The sequence below is a fragment of the Chroicocephalus ridibundus genome, chromosome 1 (assembly GCF_963924245.1).
Source record: "Chroicocephalus ridibundus chromosome 1, bChrRid1.1, whole genome shotgun sequence".
NCBI classification, from domain to species: Eukaryota; Metazoa; Chordata; class Aves; order Charadriiformes; family Laridae; genus Chroicocephalus; species Chroicocephalus ridibundus.
This window is the reverse complement of record NC_086284.1, coordinates 203,029,993-203,051,483: the sequence shown is the minus strand read 5'-3', so window position 1 is coordinate 203,051,483 and position 21,491 is coordinate 203,029,993. Positions and strand designations below refer to the sequence as shown.

General features: G+C 40.3%; 1 protein-coding gene across 2 annotated transcripts in view; it reads right to left on the bottom strand.

The window, feature by feature from the left end:
• Positions 1-9,978, bottom strand: part of CERK (ceramide kinase) — a 42,934-nt gene extending 32,956 nt beyond the window's left edge. The window contains exons 1-2 of one of the 2 annotated variants that reach the window (XM_063323381.1): positions 9,691-9,978; positions 763-876 (exon numbers count right to left, since the gene is read on the bottom strand). In XM_063323381.1, the coding sequence (XP_063179451.1) occupies positions 763-876; positions 9,691-9,829 (253 nt within the window). In that variant the 5' untranslated portion in view covers positions 9,830-9,978. The remainder of the gene's footprint in view (positions 1-762; positions 877-9,690) is intronic. The other variant, XM_063323380.1, reaches the window with a different exon arrangement.
• Between the last annotated feature and the right edge of the window lie 11,513 nt (positions 9,979-21,491).

Below are 21,491 nucleotides of genomic sequence, written 5' to 3'. Positions count from 1 at the left end.
ACAAACAGGGTGCATTTAAATTCATAAAGCTGAAACTTGAGAAAAAAGATCTAGAGTTTTCTCGTGCATTAACAACTAGGCTGATGAGACAAGAAGCACCCTTACCTTTCCATCTACAGTATCACCGCTTGTTGTTACCAAAGGACTAAATGTGAGGAAAGCAGTCCACAGCATAACAATTCGGCAGGAGAGCAATCACATTTGCCCCAGCTTTGCAGCACAGAAGTCACCACTCTTTCCCCATAACAAACAGAAATTTATTTCTGGCACTTTGTTTTAAGAATGCAGTCAATAATACAAAGAGCCTTTACACATTCTGATGGTTAGGGATAATTTTAAAAAACCCAAACATTTAGGACTCATTTTCCAGCTTCTCCCTTGATTCTCTAATCAATTAGTAGAAAGCAAGTGTCCTGCTGCAACGTCATTCAGTAGCAGAAATGTAAGACATTAGTTAGGACTTCATTAAATAACTAAACACAGCATGTGTTCTTAAAGGAAGGGTTTATTTCCCAAAATAAGGATCTTTAAATATAAACTGGCAAATTTTTTATTTTTTTTTTTGGGGGGGGGGCGGTAGGGGTGGTGTTTGGTTGGTTTTGTGGGATTTTTGGGGGGATTTTCTTTTGGTTTTGTTTTTTTTTTTTTTAAAAAAAACACATCTGTTTAAAAAAAATTCTGAAGATAATCCATTTGAGTCCACACTAAAGTACCCCTAACAAAGTAATTAGCACAAGCATCCCAAGACTGTATTTGCCTTACCCGTGAAAGCATGTGGCTTTGCCATTTTTTGCCATTTCCCAGTATTACGCTGTTTCTTGTTAAGTTCAGTTTCTTCTACAGCAATGATCTCAGAGGTTGGTATGAAACAGTTTTCTGTATAAACACAAGATCTTACATGTTAACATTTTAAAACAGCACCAGAATGATTATTTCTACACATAATATGACATAGACATACAATTAGAGTAGCTGCTCAATATGCACAACCAAGAGCATAAGTAGAAATTTACTGAATATTTTCTATTTCCTTTTGCCTTTAGTCAAAGCATACCATCCATAACCACCTAGGAACTACCCCAAACGATATTTTGAATGTCTATGATTTCTTCAGAAAAATTAGGTATTCAGAGTATAAAAATATTTTTGCATGAAGCCAAAATCCATCAAGATTGCCTTTTTCAGAGTACTGAAACTGCCCTTTCAGTGATGCCTAGTTCAGATATTTGACAGTGAATAGCACAAGCTATTTCAAAGAATGTGCAACTAAATCTAGTGCAGGGAGACTACAGAGGCTATTTGTTATTCGCAAGTAAGTAGTTGGCTTATGAAAGAAGGGCATTCATATGAATTCTTAAGACTTTAAATCCCACTAAGCTTTTAAACTTCAGGATCTCCTATGAAGCAAATTCTAGATGTTATGTTTATGTACTATTAAATATATTTCCCTTGTATCAACTTCAAAACTATTGTTTTATCAGACAATAGCTTTGCTTTTACACTATGAAAGAATTTCCTCCACCCTCACTCTTTCTTCTCTTATAGTCCCCTCAGCACCTTCTCAGTCTTCTTAACTCCTGTCAAATTGAGGATTTTCTCTCATTTTCATTACTAATTTCAAAATTTCTTCGCTTTTACCTTATCTCTAAAAAAAGAGTGAAACTGAAAATGCATGCTTTCTATTTATGCACAAGCAAGCGCCCTGTGCATATATACACAAATAAAACAATTACATACAATTATATTATTGTACTTATTATATAAGAAATTTTATTATTATAATATACTCATTTCTGTCATATATAGATAGATATAGAGATATAAAGAGATATTAAATGCATAAAATACAAACACTAATACTGTTGTTGCTAGGTTTTATTCTGCATTTCATCTTCCTCACTATGTTGCAGAAGAACCATGGTGGTGGTGAGGAATGTAAAATAAGCAGAATTATTTTTTTTCCCCCCATCCTATTTCTTTGTGTTAGTCCATAGAGTTGTTACCTATTTTCATGTCTATTGGTACGTCATGGACTACGCACACAAGTTTTTTTTCCTTTATGTGTGTTTTAGTATTTGACTTTATTTATATTCCTCTAGAGATTTTATCTTCCTAGAGGTTTTTAGCTTGATTCCAAGGAAAAGTAGCCTCCAAACTTTACACTGAGGTCTTTCAGTAATCTGGATGTGTTCAAATGTTTTACCTACTAATAAAACAAATTTTGGCTTATAATAATTGCATTTACTATATTTAAGGCATGATGGGGAAATGCAGCAGTCACAGAATGTCTTTATAAAGATCCAACAGCAGAGATGAACTTACTAAAACACTTTACGTGTACACAGATATAGATATCATACATATACACGTGTAAGACCATCAAGTATTTAATAATGGACAGCACCAGTTAATTCGTCTTCCTAACATTCAGAGACAAGATCTACTATGGAATCTCGATAGGATTCTTCACCTACCCATTTATCCAAGGGAAAAAAATACAGAACAGAGATGGAACAATAAATTAAGGGAAGCATGCTGTTTAACCCTTCTTTCCCAGAACTGCTTTTAGTTCTCAACTTTCTACTGACTATGCCACCTACCCATATGTCAGAATATGAAAAAAAGCTTGCTGCATTTATAAAGATTGCACTCATTTTGTTGTTACTCACTGATATGCTACAAAACTGACAAACTACATTTAGATCAAAATTTAAATGACTATTCTCTAATGAACATTTTTGGAAATAGTTCTGCGTACTAGATACCTATTAGCACGTATGCTAGGAGTGACAACAGAAGTCATTGTTTTATTATGCATTTTCTATATAATAAAGTTGCCCAACTGTACAGATAGGAAATAGATTAAAAAGCACTTCCAAATCTTTACCACTGAAAGCACTTATTTGGAGAACATAGTTTAGCACATATTACACAGCTTATATTAACAACCCTCGACCTTGAAAGCACTTCTGCTAAGCTCTCCTAATTCTTCAGATGTATTCTCCCCCTGATGGTCTCATGACTGGAAGTTCTGCTTTTCTAGCAAATCTCTTCACAGAGGTGGCAGAAAAGCAAAGATTAAATGTTTTAACTATATATGTGCATTTTTTTTTAATCTTAACTGATTTACATATTTGAAAAAAACAGATTCCTGGGAGGGGACAGGGGGGACGGGACAGACAGACACAGGAAAAAAAAAAAACACACAAAAGCAAAGAACAGAGTGATCCCATCTTCCCCCCTGTAAATCTTTGGGTTTCATAAAAGTCTGAGAAGTTTCTGTTCTGCAAATACCAGCTCTTGTTGATCGTGGCCCTCAGTGCTACTTGGCACTGTACAAGCATCACCCAACGCCACTGCCCTGATAAGTATACTGCAATCTTAAGGCAGTCAAAACCACACGCTACCTAGTACAGTAATTGCAGAGAGCCAAAAAGATGCAAAGCTGTCTCAAATACAAACGTGTTATTCAGAAAATTCCCTACAGCTTATAAAAACAAATCTGATTGCAGTGGTATTTGTGTCTGAATAGAGCTCAGGAATTTCTATCAGTCCAAATATGACTATCACTATTCAACTTAACATTATACAATATATTGTTTAATCATAAAGCAAATCAACTACTTAGTCCCACTCTCTCCCCTTCTCCCCAGAAGGGAGAAGTTTCCACTGGGAAGAAATAGAGACCTTCAATACAAGCAGCACAATGCCACTCCTATAAACACAATGCCTTCATCTGCCATTTAATCAACAAAACCCGCCCCATAAAATTAAGTAGAAGGTCTATCCCACCCTCTTTTGAGAGGTCAACAAGATTCACATATGTACTAATTATAGTCCTTTCCCACACCTACTTTGCAGCATTTACCCTCTTATCAAGCAGCATGAGCCATTCCTTTCACTGATTTAGCACAAAGGTCTTCACTCATAAAGGCCTTCACCTTTACGAGTTCCTCCCAAAACATGGAAAAATCTTATTGCCACATTAACAAAAAGAAAACCGGTACTTGCATCAGCACTACTACACCAACATTAATGAAAAAAAGTTGAAATGTGGGCTCAGATCACACCAAAGAAAGAATTTCACTTGGCTTAGTGCAATATACTCAAGCAAGCACCACGCAACAGTTCCTAGACAAAATTCGAGGCAAAATACCGTGACTCTTTCAACACATGCATCTAGATTCAAGAGACTGAATTTCAAGTTCAGAAATGTTGAAGTACATATCAATTTTCTTAAGCTTAATCTCAAAGATCTTCACACGTTCATGTTTTCATGTCCACCTTGTTCAATGTTTCGCATACCTGACACACTAAAGAGAATGAATTGTCCACCCAGAGCAGCTGGATGAAGGGGCATGGCAAAAAAAAAAAAAATACATTAAAAAAACCCAATCAAAACACACAACAAACAGGTGACAGTCTTCCCAGCACACTGCCTGTGCCAGTCATCACTCATTCCAGGTCACAGAGCTCTTATAATCTTAACAGACACTCTCCCGAAGTGCAAACTGACAAATCAGCAAAATACTGTTAGATGCATGCTACTTTTCCCTACATTAAGCAAGTGGGAGAAAAGAAACACACCCCAAATTAAGCACACTAACAGCGGGCTTTCTTTGTGAAAAACACAGCCAGCAGTTGTGAAGTGTGTTTTTCTGTGTTAAGAAAGGCTTTTTGGTGCATCATCGCTGTCTGCCACTCCCACAGAGCTCTGCCTGAGTTAATAAGGAAACTCAGTCGGAACCCCAGTCTAGATTTGTTCATTCATCCTGTCAGCTACATATCCTACAGGCCAAATTCCTCCCTCAGGAACGTGTTAGCTCAAAGCAACACAGGCATGTGCAAAAACATAAAAATGTCGCTGATCACAGCATTTGGTTCATTCTTAAAATCCAGCTCAGGCCCACGGATGCAGTGGCATTCAGAATTAATTGAAATTATTAGTATACTCTTTGTGACTTAAAAATATTAACAACTAAAAAGCTGGGGTGCAGATTTAAAGAAAAAGTATTTTTTCAGTCCCTTTGAAAACTAATTTACTGTTACAGACCACATGAACGGTAAGTTATCTTGCCCTAAGTTTAAGCTTCGCCTTCACCTAAAAGCAAGAAAATAATGTTTTCTGTCAGAAGGCACATTGCATTATATTGATCATGCACTACAGAAAGCTGTGTAATACAGACCAGAAGATGACGGTGGATAGGGATATAGAGTACAATTACAGAGAATTCACATCCTGGGAGAGGGGGAAGAAAAAAGGCTAAATAATTTAACTGAAAACTGTGAGAGAGTCACAAAAATATCTGAAGGCCAGTATCTCACAATACACAGCCATGTATAGGGAAATGGGCTTTTTTAAGTAAATCGAGTACTTTGTAAATCAACAGACAATAGATCAGCTCCTACTATGATCAGACACACAGTTGCTACTTCACATCGCATATCTGAATTTGAATAAAATCACAGCAATTTGAACTTGGATCAATTTGCATATTTAAATCGTACTATTGAATGTTTTCACATTGATTTTTTTTTTTTCAAATTTCCAAGTTAAATCTTTTCAACTGAACTATGAATATTTCAGTTTTGAAGCCAGAAATAAGAAACACTTCTTCACCTTAAGGGGAAAAAAACCCACCCAAACACGAAAGAGGTGTATGCTGAAAAACATATATTGTTTAATGTAGTGTGCATCTATATTTGAATAATGTATCTTCCAGAAGACGACGCATTCTTCTAGAATGGCTTCTAGAGCTTTTATTTCCCACGTCCTACCGGTTCAATGTAGTCAGGGGAACTGCCTAGGGAAAAACATGGTTCAGATTTCTACACGTGTCCATTGCCAACTGGGAACAACTGATGAAAAATGACCTTGCTAAGGATGTGCCAGCGCATTGCAGGTGCTGGACAGACCTTGTTTCCAAGCAGGTCCATCTCTGCTGCCTTGGTACTGTGTTTATCAAACTGAGCGTTCTTTAGAAGCCACAACATCAGAATAGCATCAGGCTTGTGAACACTAGCACTGAGGCTTCCTCAAGCAGTTGTTTTCGGGGGAAAGCTGGAAAAGACATGCGTAGGGAGGAGAATTCTGGAGGGAGAAATAGAAGGGCTAAAAGAAAGTGCACAGAACAAGTGAAGGCATACAGTTCAGTGTCCAGTTTGATCATTGCCTTCACGCTTGTACTTTACAAAGGAAAAAAAAAAAAGCAGAAAAATGACAAGAGAATCTCATTCTGTGTTTGTAATGCCTTAGTACCAGGCATGACACAATCTTAGCCAATACTTCCAAAATACCTGTAAGTACACATGTACAATGTATAACCTGCTATGAAATCTGGTACACAAAGCTTTATCATGTGTTACTCAAAAACCTGATTGTGCCATCGACATGAAGAAATAATAAAACAATTGATCTGCCCAGCTTTGCATACACTATTTATGATTAACAACTAAATCTCATGGAGAAATGTTACGAGATTGAAAAATAATGCTCTTCATAACACTTGAAGATGAAGGTATGCCTAGGAAAAAACTGCACAGCTAAAAGTAACAGAGAAACACACTGAAAATTTCAGATAAAGCTTTTCCCTCTAAGTTCAAACAGTCTAACCAAACAAAGAATGGGAAATGGGGAACCTCATTACACTGAGGACAGAACTCGAAAATATGATCCTGTTAAACAAAGTCTAAGAGCAGGAAGGAAAGTAAAAAGTATTTAGGATTTAAGGTTTTGAAAACATACCATGACTTGAGCGAACATTTTACATTTTTGTTACTGTTATCTTCTCAGTAATAGCATTAAAAATAATTCTCCTGAATTAATACTTCTTTCTTCACAAAACGCATTTTCACAGAATGGGGTTTAAATATATATATTAATATCATTGTACAAAGATGAAAAAATACAAGAATCTCCCCATATTCTGTAAAACTATATTGTTCTTGACAATAGGACAAAGTCTCTCGTTCCCCACCTGTTCCTGAATTTCAATGCAACAGGGAGAGGTAGATATTTCAACACTTCTACAACACACCTAACTATAGCTCTAGTTCCTTACATGTCAAAGTCTGACAACCTTGACAAAATATATACCAAACCATTTTTACTTACGTAGCTGAATCTGAGACAGTAATAAATACTCAGAAAATAAGCAGCCCTTACTGAGTTTTTTCAGTTTAAAGAAAACTGTTTCACTGTAATAACTACCTATTAAACAAAAAATACAGCACTTTTATACTGCATAATTAAGTCTGTATTTAGGCATAATGCACAGTAGTCACGCAGTCAAAGACTGAATGGTAGAAAGATACCAATCTTGGTCAAGCAACTCCTCTGAAATTATATGCTTCTAACTAACCATCTTACATATTATAAAGTTTATTTATATACTGTGAAGTATGCTGCTCATATTTCCAAAATAATTGTAGAGAACGTGATGAGCTATCCCAGGTCTTAAAAGAGCTTAAAGACAACAGGGCAGCAATAACATAAATCTGTGATGGTATTAAAGCACAAGTGCAGGAAACACATGAATTAATCAGGCATTAAGAAGAGGAGGTACATCATCTATTGCATTGCTCTCGACATAAATTATACCCGTGCCTCCAGAACACTTAGGCATTTCTTTTTCTTCTCACACCCTCCCTTTTCTCTTCTGATTCCATGTCATATTTTCCAAAATCTGGTAAATAGCTATGCTACAGGACAGCATCCACACTCGGTAACCAGACTGGCCTCCTAAGGAATCTCCAACTGGGTACTGCTTCAGAAACTGCCTCAAGAAGAGTCTAGCTTTCTGCATCCCACCCTCCTTTCACCATTCCCAGCATTCTAACATCCACTTTGGAACAGGCTTCAGGACAGGTTTGTAGTCGGTTTGGCCCACCAGGAACAAGTCGAGACAGCTTACAACTTAAAAAGTTGAAAAAAAAGTTATAACTGTAAGTGGCTGTAAACTTCAGAGTGCTAATAAGAGAGTTAGTGTGATTTTGTGGGCACTCTTTCATGGTCTAAAGGAAGCTATCATACAGCAGACAGAGCTCCTTTTGAACTTGCTCTAGCCTACAGATCAGTCAGCCGGTGACTTTGCAAGGGAATTTTTAGAAGGATTTTACACAATTCAACAAAATTCTCTACAAAACAGGGGCTTTTTTCAAAAATAGGCCAATAAGATATTATGATAAAGTAAGGAAAATATTTAAGAAAGGTATGTGGTAAGAAGGAAAGAAATATTTAACTATTTAAGTTTGGGAATTGTAGACATCTAGATTCTAACCTTTCTCAGATAAACTTCCAGTCAGCCTTTCTATTATTAGTTTCCCTGTCTTAGTTCCTCCAGCCTCTAAAATAAGGGTGACAGCAGTTTTCCACTCTACAGCAGCTGCTGTGAAAAGAAGGACTTCACACATTTTCAGATGTTCACACACCATGCTAATAGGGTTATGTTACTAATGGGAATAATTACTATATAAAAACCTCAAGGTCAAAGATTCTGATAAAATGTCACCTAAAATACAGTAGGAAGCTTGACATACTGTATGTACAGACCTTTTCAAATGTTATCCTGAAATTTTGTCAAGTATTTTTAGCAGCAACCTCTCCCACTTGCAGTTTTGTAAGTTGGCACTATTCTAATTGCACAAAAGCTGAACCATAAACAACTTTTTTAGCCCATTACAAATTATTAGCCTATATTAAATATTTCTAAAACAATAACTCGCAAAAGTTAAAGTTTCATTGGAAGTTTCCGTGGAGCCCTTTAAAAAGGGCTTTAAAAAAAAAATACTCATTTGAAAACAAACAAACAAAACCAATCCCAAAATAAGCAATAATTGCCTGAAACACTCCCACAGCATGAAAGTGTTTTTACCCACACCTAAGTCATGCAACTAAAAGGAAAAAAGTTGCTTTTAAAGTTCTGTAAGTCTGCTATGTGCTGCTACCTTAATTTACTGCTACCTTAATTTAAACACAAAACTGCAAACTACATGCTGCTACCTACTCGGAGCGCCAAGAAACAATGGGGTTCAGCTAAACAAATCCGTGCCTTCCTCACCCAGCGGCAGGGGCAGGCTCCATCCCTTTGTTACAGAGGCAGCTCTCGGAGCAGATGCTTAAGTTGCCTTTCTCTGTACAACAGGGTGCTTCGCTGCCCTCGCCGTGTCCGCGGCTCACGCTGAGCCGCTCCCAGCTCTGTCTGGGAAGGCACAAGGCGACTGACGGGCCGACGCGTCCAGCACAGCCGGCGACGGCCCTGACACCGCTTCGCCCCCGGCTTCATCTCCCCGCACCTCCAGGCCGCGGCCCGGGCCCGCGGGGACTAAACCCCCCTCCGTCCTTCACCGCCGGACTCTGAACCCCAGCGCCGGCTGCCGCCCTTCCTTTGGAGGGCGAAAAGCCGCCCAAGTACAGGAAATACCCAGTGCCGACACAACGCCGAACCCTCAGCGTTCCCCGAGCCCAGGAACCGCCATGAGAGCGGCTCCCGCAGCACGGCGGGCCGTCCCCGCCGGCACCCATGCCCGAAGCCGCCCTGCCGCAGGCCGCCCGGGACGCTGCGGACGCCCTTCCCCCGCCGCTGAGGAGAGGCGGCCCCTCAGGCGGCCCCGGCCCGCTGCGAGGCCGCGGCAGGTGCGCTAAGGCCCGCCCGGCCGCCCCGGCCCGGCCCGCGCCGCCGCTCCACTCACCGCCGCCGCGGCGCGGCGGGCGGGGGTCGCGCCAGGCCAGCCGCCCCCGCTCCTCGTCTAAGGTCACCTCCCAGGAGCGCCGCCCCAGCCCCAGCGTGGACACCAGCCGCGGCCTCCAGCCGCCCGGGAGCTGCTCCATGGCGGCCGAGAGCCCGGGCCCGCCGCAGTCCCGCTACCGCATGGCCCAGCGGAGCGGGCGGCCGCCGCGGGGGCCGGCCCGGCAGGTAACGGCGCCCGCCGCCGGCCGGCCTGTCCCCCAGGCGGGGCGAGGCGTCAGAGCCTACGCCAGCGCCGCCGGGGCGGGGCCTGCGGGGGACGCGGCTCCCCGGCGCGATCCGCGGGGCGGGGCGGGGCGAGCGGGGACCAGAGGTCGGAGGCCGCCAAAGCCCTCGGCGGCCCCTGCGGGAAGCGTTCCCAGCGCACCTGGGCGCGGAGGAACGTGAGCCAGCAGTGTGCCCAGATGGCCGAGAAGGCCAACAGCATCCTGGCCTGCACCAGGAACAGTGTGGCCAGCAGGACTAGGGAAGTGATCGTCCCCCTGTACTCAGCACTGGTGAGGTCCCACCTCAAATACTGTGTCCAGTTTTGGGCCCTTCACTACAAGAAAGACATTGAGGTGCTGGAGCGAGTCCAGAGAAGGGCAACGAAGCTGGTGAGGGGTCTGGAGAACAAGTCTTATGAGGAACAGCTGAGGGAGCTGGGGGTGTTTAGCCTGGAGAAAAGGAGGCTGAGGGGAGACCTTATCGCTCTCTACAACTACCTGAAAGGAGGTTGTAGTGAGGTGGGTGTTGGTCTCCTCTCCTCAGTAGCAAGTGACAGAACAAGAGAAAACGGCCTCATGTTGTGCCGTGAGAGATTTAGATTGGATATTAGGAAAAATTTCTTCACTGAGAGGGTTGTCAAGCATTGGAACAGGCTGCCCAGGGAATTAGTGGAATCACCATCCCTGGAGGTATTTAAAAGCCAGGCAGACGTGGTGCTTAGTGACATGGTTTAGTGGTGGTTTTGGCAGTGTTAGGTTGATGGTTGGACTCGATGATCTTTAAGGTCCCTTCCAACCTAGACGATTCTATGACCTGCTTTGTCTCCTCAGCCCTTGCTCTGTGACCCACAGTGGAGGCTTGCCCAGGCTGAGCCCCTGGGAACAGCCAGCACAGGGGAAACACCAGCACCACAGGCATGGCTCCGTGTGGAGAAACTGGGGTTTACACCATAACATGTTTGGGTTGTTTTCATGTTGTTTTTTTTTTTTTGTGGGAGGATCAAGCATCCATCACAGTGACAATGAACTCTACCCTTATCAAGACAGTGGAAATGTAATGAATACATCTACCACAAACAACTGGTACCACAAACCTCTCCATCTAATCTTGCTTTCTTTTACATAAAAACATTCAGGGTTTGCCTTAAAGATACTGACCGTAATTCCCTATAATTAAATTCTTAATTGTTTGCTGCCTTACCTCCATGGTGTCCCCGAAACTTATCACTGTAGCCATCAGTATCTACCCAAAATACAGGCCAGACTGAGCAGCAGTCACTCTGTCTCTGACCTTACTCCAAACAAACTGGTTCAGAATATTTCCTACAGAGGTTACAGAAAAATGTCACTGGTCTGTTCTTACATGTGTTCAGCCCGGGGCCAGTCCTCTGCTCCATGAGGATGATGCAGAGGTGCTCCAGCTGGCTTTGCTCAGAGCCAGTGGAGATCTAAAAAGCTTCTGCTGGTGATGTCTGCTCTGAACCTTGTCGTGTACTCACATTTCATTTTTCTGAAAACAAATGGGCTAGGTGTTGTCATCCATGTGTCCAAAATAGTCTTCCTGTGCCACGAATGCTTGTCATCTTCTGTCTCGATTATTGCAACATCCCTTCCTCTGGCCTTGAAAGACATGACGTTGCCACCTTTATTGTTGAAAATGCCTAGGTATGACACACCACACTGTCACAATTTCAAGGACTACTTTGTTTCTGTCAGTTGTATTGCCCTTTATGTTTTGGAATTTTTCCCCTCATAAACACCTGCAAAGTTCTTTATATTGAGGCTTAAAGTAAAGTTTGCTTGTTGCAAAAGTCACACAACAGTGAACATGAGTCCGCCAAATCCACCACTGAGCAGTCATCAGCGTCTCACTCGTTCTTTTGCATTTTGCCAGCTGCGTCAGCTGTTATCACCGTCTTACACTTGGATGGTAAGGTCACTGGGCCACAAACATCCTTTTGGGTTTGGGTTGTACAACATCTAGCATATTTCACTTCCATTAATTTATAATCACTTCTGCGAGCCAGAAAAGCTGTGTGGAAACCACAGCCTAATGCTGATGCTCACAGTGCAACAGAGACTCTCTCGATGTTGACCCCCTCAGACACGCTCGAGGAGCTAATGGATCACTAATATCAGCCTGTATTCTTAAAAATACTATTTATCATTTCTCCACTGGGCAAATTAGATCTGATCTTTTATAGCCTACAGTCACATTAATTAATATTCTTACACCATGATCCGTGCTAGCTGAAGAAATAAAAAGTTCATTCTTTTTACCATTCTTGCCTATGATTATTTGCTTTTATTCTTACTAATCTGACAACTCTTTTTGGATTAGCTAAGGCTAAAGCCTTCAACTGTAAAACACAGAAGTGATAAAATATTCTCTGGTCTTTTAGAGGCCTACAGAGGTGTACTAGCACCATTAGCAGGAGTGGCATTCCCCATCCACATTTCTTATTTGTTTAGATAAGGAGAAGCCACTTATTTCTTCCTTGCACACCGTTTCAGTGTAACGGTGTTTTGGTCCATGATTTGGGATTCTCCATGCTACTACAGGAATATGTTGCAGGAATTCTTACCAGTGCTGTGTTTGGTCTGCTTGCTCTGGCACTCTCAGTCCCCTGAATACCAACATGCGCTTCTGTCCCTGGAAAGTATAGGTCAAATTTGAGCCAACACAGTATTTTTTCCAATAAGTTTTAGTACTTCATGATTTTCTTCCCTGACTCAAACAAAGACAGACTTTCTAAAGGATGACTGACTTAGCAGGCTAAAGCACACACATGTCAATTATTGTTTTACTGCTTATTACATAAGCCTTTAATTACCACTGAGGGGAAAGAACTGCAGATGCAGCAATGCCAGTAAACTCCAGGATTTATAGCCTAAAATCTTGGTGCTAAAGATGGCTGATCACAGGGCTCCGCCCTGAGAAATGGCATGGTTGTAAAAGCACCTCACTTTGTGCACAGGTTCACAGAGGCCACAGGAAGGGTTGCAATTGTAGTTAACTTGGGAACAATAATATGTTGTGTAACAAGTACAATTCACAATGTCAAATGGGAAGAATGCAGGAAGGTAACACAACTTACCAGGTTTATCTCTATGACCCATTTACTACCTATCTAGCAAACAACATAACTTTTAAAGGTAACTTTCTCTCCTCAGTGTCTGATTTTAGAATCATAGAATCATAGAATTGTTAGGGTTGGAAGGGACCTTAAAGATCATCTCGTTTCAACCCCGCTGCCATGGGCAGGGACACCTCCCGCTAGATCAGGTTGCTCAGAGCCCCATCCAGCCTGGCCTTAAAAACTTCCAGGGTTGGGGCTTCCACCGCCTCTCTGGGCAACCTGTTCCAGTGTCTCACCACCCTCATGGTGAAGAACTTCCTCCTAACGTCCAGTCTGAATTGTCCAATCTCTGGTTTTAATTTTATTTCTATTTAATAATAATATTTAATTTCTATTTTATAATAGGTCATTCATCTGGAATTACACCAAGCTGAGTGGTGCGCTTGATTCATTAGAGGGACAGGGATGCCATCCAGAGTGACCTGGACAAGCTCAAGAAGTGGGCCCATACAAACCTCATGAAGTTCAACAAGGCCAAGTGCGGGGTCCCACACCCGGGTCAGGGCAATCACCAGTATCAATACAGGCTGGGGGATGAATGGATTGAGATCAGGCCTGCCAAGAAGAACCTGAGGGTACTGGTGGATGAAAACTTGGACGTGAGCTGGCAATGTGTATTTGCAGGCCAGGTGGCCGACCATATCCTGGGTTGCATCAAAAGAAGCATGGCCAGCAGGTCGAGGGAGACAATTCTCCCCCTCTGCTTTTGTGAGAGTCCAGCTGGATTACTGCGTCCAGCTCTGGAGCTCCCAGTACAAGAAAGACATGGACCTGTTAAAGTGGGTCCAGAGGAAGGCCACGAAGATGATCAGAGGGCTGGAACACCTTCCCCATGAAGAAAGACTGAGAGGCTCTGGGGAGGCCTGATTGCAGCCTTTTAATACTTAAAGGGGGCTTAAAAGAAAAATGGGGACAGACATTTTAGCAAGGCCTGTTGCAATAGGACCGGGGTAATGGTTTTAAACTAAACAAGGGTAGATTCAGATTGAACATAAGGAAGACATTTTTTACAATGAGGGTGGTGAGGCACTGGAACAGATTGCTCAGAGAAGGTGTGGATTCCCCAGCCCTCAAAGTGTTCAAGGCCAGGCTGGATGGGGCTTTGAGCAACCTGGTCTAGTGGGAGGTGTCCCTGCCCATGGCAGGGGGCTTGGAACTAGATGATCTTTAAGGTCCCTTCCAACCCGAACCATTCTATGATCTGTAGAAAAAGTACTTACTCCTGGCAACTTTATGTTGTACTGAACAGGATCATTACATGAAAATGTAGGTAATCAATTAAGGAACACTTCTAAGCAGGTACATCTTTTTAATCAACAGGAGCAGACAGATATTCTTCAGCATGACCTGCATTACCAAAATATTGATTTAAATCATTACAAACTTGAGCTATCTTGCTTCCAAAACTTTTGGAGCTGTTAGGACCCTGCAACTAATTTTTTCCACAGTGAAAACCAAGCATTCCCTTGTAGTACCTTGGCAGAAGTAGAAAGTACTGTGTATCCAACCTTATCTGAGAGAGTGAGTCTGAAGTGGAAACATGTAAAATATCTTAACCAAAGTGAAAGTTGGATAATACCCACATAAGTGCACCGGAGACCAAAGAAGAATCATATTCCACCATATTTTTGCCACTCTACTCAGTTCTGCATTGGAAGTTTAGAGGGAATCACAGATTTTTAGCAAGAACTCTGGAAAACACAGACGAGATGAAGCCCTTCGGCTGCTATGCCCTGTACTCCCAGGGAGATGGCTCCAGGCTCAAGGACTCCTCTATGCCCCAAGGAACATTTGCAATGGGGCTCAGTCCCACTGAGGGAAGAGAAGGGAGTTCAGTATCAGTGAAGGTGTTCCTAATGTTGTCCCTTGAACCTGTATGTGAGAGCCAGCTGTGGTCTTGTCCAAATGACAGCTAGTGCAGAACTGAAACTTTAATCTCATTGCTCAGGCATTTAAAACTGGAACCAAACCCAAGAAAAGGCTGTTACATTTGCTGGGGTTTTTTTTATGCCTATTTTTTATTGCCCATTGATAGCTATGAAGTATTTCTTTTCTTTCACAGAGAAAATGCCCCAAGAAAGTTTTTAGACAGCTGCTTGGGAATTATAAAAAATTTTTATCTCGGTGCATCTCAGGCAAATTGAAGTACTTACACACGAATCAAATTCTGTTCTCGAGTAGACACACGCAAATCCCATTAGAACCATGTAAATACACCCAAAGGCCAAATTTGGCAATTGAAATACTTTTGGAAAATAGAATCTAACTGACAAAGATAATGGAACAGAGGAAAATAATTCATTTTAAATATCAAAATACTGACTAATGTTCTAATTCCTTTTCTACTTATCAGCAAACACAGACTAAAGCATGAGCAGACTATTCTTGCTGCTGATGGAAAGAATGACGTCACCTTCTCTAGAAAAATACCTCAGCTATTTTAAAGCACTTCTATGCTTTTATCATAAAAGTTTAAATTACAGTTATTATTGGAAATGATCTGGAAAAAAGCAGCTTTAAAGGCTTGTCAAAAAGGATGATTGCAGCCCTTTACTCACTTGAGCCAAAAGGTAATTGAGAGAAAGTTGTTGATATACTGGAGGGTGCGGGAATGGATCCAGAAGATACTTTGTTTTCTTGTGAAGGGAAATGGTGCATGCAACTTCCTGGACAATGGAAGTTTACAGAATCCTTCCTTTCTTCCAAAGCTCCAACCTACCTCCATAGTCTCTACATAAACTACCTATCATTGTGAAAAATACTAAATAGGATTCGTTTCAAGCTGTTATAGCTGTGGCTCCCACCTACAGATACACACAGAACTATAGGTTTGTAATTTTTGTTCAGATCCTTATTCCTATTTTAATTATTAGCCTTAACTCAGGAGTCTGTGAGGAGCTGTGAGACCCCCCCCTCTCATCCAACTGCATCCTTTTAAGAAACAATGAAATTAAATTTTCCTGTCTGACAGAATGATAATGCTCTCTGGCAGTGTGCAGCTTTGGTCGTAAATTGATAAATTGTTGTAATTAATGGAAAAGGCCAGGAACCACTCTTCTTCTTTTTTAAAAAGACCAATACAGGAATCTAAGATCTTCTTGATGGCCTTGAGTGGTACAGGGTGTGTAGGAGGGCGTATAAGAAATGTTTGTTCCTCTCTGGTGAGAATGCTTGAATCGGTCTTTCCCTGCAGTGCTTGTAGGCAGAACTGCAGGTAACATCCAGAAGTTTCTCTCTTCTGTCCACCCCTTAACTACATCAGTTGTTCTAATAAAAGAATATATTTTTTTTCTCTGCAAGCTATTCTTTGCTGGTATTTCCAGTCCCTCAAAGCTGCAGAAAAATTGCTCTTTGCCAGGCCCATGCAGACCTTGCCTGGAGCATGCTGTGGGCTTTTTTGCAAACCCATGCATATGGACCAGTTCTCAAGGGGAGGTCTAAGAGATGGTAACTCTGGGTAGGCAGGCAATTTTTTATAGTTCAAACTATGTATCATGTTCAATAGTAACCTCCATCATATATACTAACTCTTATACTTAACCTAGCGTAAGAACAGTAAAGATTTTTTTTGAAGGTTTATAACTCTGCCTGGTTTTGTTGTTGTTGTTTGGTTTTGGGGTTTGGGGTTTTTTTTTACACAATTACAGGGCATGTGCATGCCACCAGCACAACACTATTGACAGATTTCAAGTGTGGGCTCCAATCTGTGCAATAAAAGCGCTTCAGGATGAAAGAATTGTTAACATAAAACTTCCTACCATCACCAAAGTGACATTTCCAGGGATGCCCCATCCCTGGAAGTGTCCAAGGCCAGGCTGGATGGGGTTTGAGCAGCCTGGTCTAGTGGGAGGTGTTCCTGCCCATGGCAGGGAGTGGGAACTAGATGATCTTTAAGGTCCCTTCCAACTCATACCATTCTATGATTCTATGTTTTTTCTCTCCCAACTTTTTTTTAACCCTCTAAGTTGAGCCATTTTACTGGACCTTTTTTTCCCAGACTTTTTCTTCCCAGAGCGCTTCTTTGATGCTCTGCTTCAGCAGGCAGGGCTCTAATCCATATCAGGGCTCTTCTAATTTATACCAGGCAATGTGGCCTTCATAAACTAAATAATAAAGTAAGATTATTCTTCCATTTAAGATGGAGAGATGTATTTTTATGCTACTTTTAGCAGAACACATTGTAAAACTACTGATCAACACTCCAGATAAATGAATAGGAAAGCATAGGAAAAAATAATCTCACAGTCTATGGAGGCTGTAGAAACAGTCCCTTTCCAAAGAGAACATAAACCAACCAGAAGCAAGATTCACTGAAGCAAAAGAGAAAAATCTGGAGATTACATTTATTAGACTTAAAATAATCAACTAATGAAACAGTTTGAAAAGAAAATAATTTCGATATAGACACCATTACACTGGAAAATACAATTTACTTTCACTTCTTGATATGATTATTAACAACACAGGAACTAAATAAAAAAACAGATAATCAGTCTATCAACACAAGCAAATGAGCACATATGAGAAGCACAGCCCCATTATTTGTCATGACACTCCAGACCAACTATTACCTAAGATATGCTTAGTTAGACTAATTAACCTAGCACATAAAAACAGATGAAGCACTTAGTATTTAGACAACCACGGAAGCGTCTCTATAACCACCAACTATGGTCTTTATCTTCTTACATAAAATAAAATAAAATAAAATAAAATAAAATAAAATAAAATAAAATAAAATAAAATAAAATAAAATAAGATAAAATAAAATAAAATAGAAATTATCTGAACAGCAATGTTGTCCAAGGAATTCAAACCATGTCTTCATTTCTAAGAATCAGTGAACATATCTGTAGCCTCCCAATGTTAATAACTTGAAAAACCACAAACGACACAGGAATCAGAATGTATCTGTGAAGAAATTGCAGTCTTTAAAAAAGTTTTTGACTCTGTATAGCTGACAGGATTAAAATTACACCTGATATACACCGAATGAGATGAAACATAAATTTAATTTATGTTAATATTTTAAATAATTTTCAAATTTTTTTTCTTCTCACTGGATAAATACACCGATATGTTATTTCTGACCAAAAAGGTAATCATTCCTGTAATCACAGGTAGACTGAACTCAGTCAGAAGCTAGTGAAATGTCTAATCACCAGTTAGCAAAAAGTAACCACCCGTTACTTCTGCACTTTTCTTGACATTTGGAAGGTTCTTCAACACTTTAATCAATTTTTGCCCTTGGGTACTTATCACCTATCAAATGTACTCTGAAACACAAGCATTCACACTAGTCTTCTTGGAAGACATCTACTTTTGACCTGATATTCACAAGCTCATGGTTTTTTCAGTACCTTTACAAGACTACAAATAATTGCAGCTAAAGATGGATCTCGAGGTCTATCATCTTACAAGAGCAAGAGATGTTCTAAGGCACAGCCCCTATTTACAAGGTAGCAGAGTTACAATATGAGGAATAAGGACACTCAGAAGGGCAAAGACTTTTGGCTAAACTAAAAAAAAATTGATGCATTAAACTCTCTCTTTCTTGTGAATGCTGTCATTTTGCAGTCAAGTAGCACGAGATCACAGAATTGACTATTCTGAAAATCCATGTTGAAAAATTCAGGACTTGTCATATTTTCATTCAAACGAGCCCACCATTGCAGTTTCAGCAGAAAAGATCAAACCTACAGACACTTTTATCAGAACAAAATTAATTCAGGAAAGATAAAAGTATACGAACTAGAAAAAATATAGGTTTTCTCAATCTTATCAGTCTTTGGACACAGTCTCATCAGTCTTGTTATTGATTCATTATATAATTGGAAAGTTCACAGGCACGTAAATTTATATTTTAATAACATTTACCTTTGCAAAGGCAAAGATCCTGGTTGTAAATTCTTTTAAAGTTGCGTTTGTGGTAGAAGGTAGAAGGAAGGGGGTTTTGTCTTTAAATGTCAGTGAATTGTCTCCTTGAAACTGGTTTAATTAATTCGTGTCATTTAATTAACAATGTTTCTTTCTGTGGTTAGTACAATATTTTAAAAGTACAATATAAACCTAAAGTAAATGCTTAGAAATGCAGGTGAAATTCTCTTTCAAAGACTGAGATTCTGAATGATCAGATCAAAGACGTGTTGAAGCCGTTTGTCTGAATAGAGTAATTTTAACTTTGATTGTTTTTCAGACGACTACTGAAGTACAGATGATGACAGCTGGTATGAACTTGTCTGAATCAGTGATACTAGAATGCAAATACATGCCAATACTTTGCATAAAATCCACAAAGCAAAGATAGTTCTGCACTATGCTTTTTGACATCTCAGCATGCATGTAGACTTGAATTGGCATCCTCTCTTTTTCATTTTCTGGTATCAAAATTAAATGGAAAGCTAAGAACAGAATATAAAATCAGACACAGCTACTCAAAAAAGAGGGCAATGGTGAACGAAGAGGATCTTTTCATAACTGAAGTTAAATATTTAATTTTAGCAAACAAATATATTTAAAGAACTTTGCTGTACCTGACTTCATAGTTGTTCAAAGGGATGCCAGTTATCCTGGGAATAGTTCTAAACATACTGAAAAGAAAATTCAGAGACTGATGAGTAACCTGATAAAAATTTGTAATCTGTTTGTCTTGTCAGTTGGCAACGGCTGACTAATTTGGAGCACACCATTTTATTGGATGCGTATTTAGAGCTGACTAGTCTACATGTCTTTCTAAATACGATTTGTAGGAATTGTAGATTTTGATGAAAGTGATACATTTTCAAAAGATTGCACATGGTTTTAGTCTACCAGCTCATTTAATCAGAACTATGAATCAAACTTCACTGCAATACTTTGAAAAATCAATCACCTCCAAACTCTCTCCAGACAGTTTAATGTGAATGGGTTTGCGAAAATCGTGACTCTGAAAGACCCAATTCTAAATCACTGTGGCTAAGAAATGATAATTAGGAGTAATCAATGTTTTGAAAAAGAACCTGAGTGCAAAGGAACTATTCAAACCAATTGTTTTTATGGCTGTATCTATAAGACCAATTCAACAGGAAAAGAGATTACATTGTTAACAACAGATTCTTTGCCTTGATTAGAAAAGGAAATGCAATAATGAGACTTGAACTTATAACACATTCATACTCGATTTAGCTGTGAGAAACTTCCTCCTCTGTCACAGTAGGATGAGCGTACAATAAAACTATGAAGGGCTGGAACAACAACTATAATAGAAATCAGAGAAGCAGTATTGAGTTTAAATAAATATTTAGGCTAAAATGGACTTGTACAACACTTCATTCCTCTTACATTTTTAAGCAAATTTTGAGACTGTGACTAGAATTCTTAGGACAGAAGCTAATGTGATGCTATGTGTGCCTTTCACAGCCAGCAACCACTGGCTACCGAGAAAACATGTGTGACTTACTCACTGTACCATATGGTTGGTAATCTCAACATCACAAATCGTTCTGGTTTTGGAAGGAAGCGTTTTGAAACACTGTGGGATAGAACATGAAGTGGGGAGAGAGAAATAGAGAAGTGTGCTATGGACTGTCTCAGTAAAAAGCAGAAACGCAACTACAGGCTTACAGAAGCCAACAGCCCCCAGCTACAAACAGGACAAGAGCAGGAGAAGATAAAAACCTACATCTTCCCTTTTTTACCAGCACAAAACCCCTCACTCGCGATGCACTGCTTCAGAAGACAAGCAATGTTGTGTGCGGTTGATTAGAGAAACACGCACAGCAGGGTCGACAGCAACATAGCTTGAAGTTGCATTAAAACACACAAACTGTTCCCACGTAACTGAATCAATGCCAGCGTGGCTCTCTGAAAACTATCAGATGAAAAGCAACAGGGGTAACGGCAAAATAAAATTGAAGACAGACATTAATTCCTTTCACTCACTGAAGACACTATGACTGCGAAGCGTATGGGTATGTGTGCAGGTACGCATGTACAGACAGGGGAAAGCATTTGCCTGAGTCTCCAAATTTACCGGGTAATAATAATGTTAACAACTCAGCCACTTCTCCACACCTCCGAGTAATTTAAGTATAATGCAGCTAGACTTCTTTACCTTTGAAACTTAATTCACTAATTCTAAAAAATCTTAAAAGTTTCTCCTTCCTGTGTTCTTCTCTCTGGTAACCTATTTAGCTGTACAGAGAGTATGATGTATGAGAATAAATAATGCTTGCTTCACAGAAAGTGAGCTACCGCCTAATGAGAGTGTCAGAGTATTGCCTCCTAAAATTAGTTTCAGATGTGTGAATAAGTAGTTTGCTCTTTGGAAAGGCATAAACACCTGTGGGTAAAGTAGACTTAAAGTCCTGACCATCACTCCCTATCCCTGTCCCACTTTGTGGACAGACACCAAAATGCCG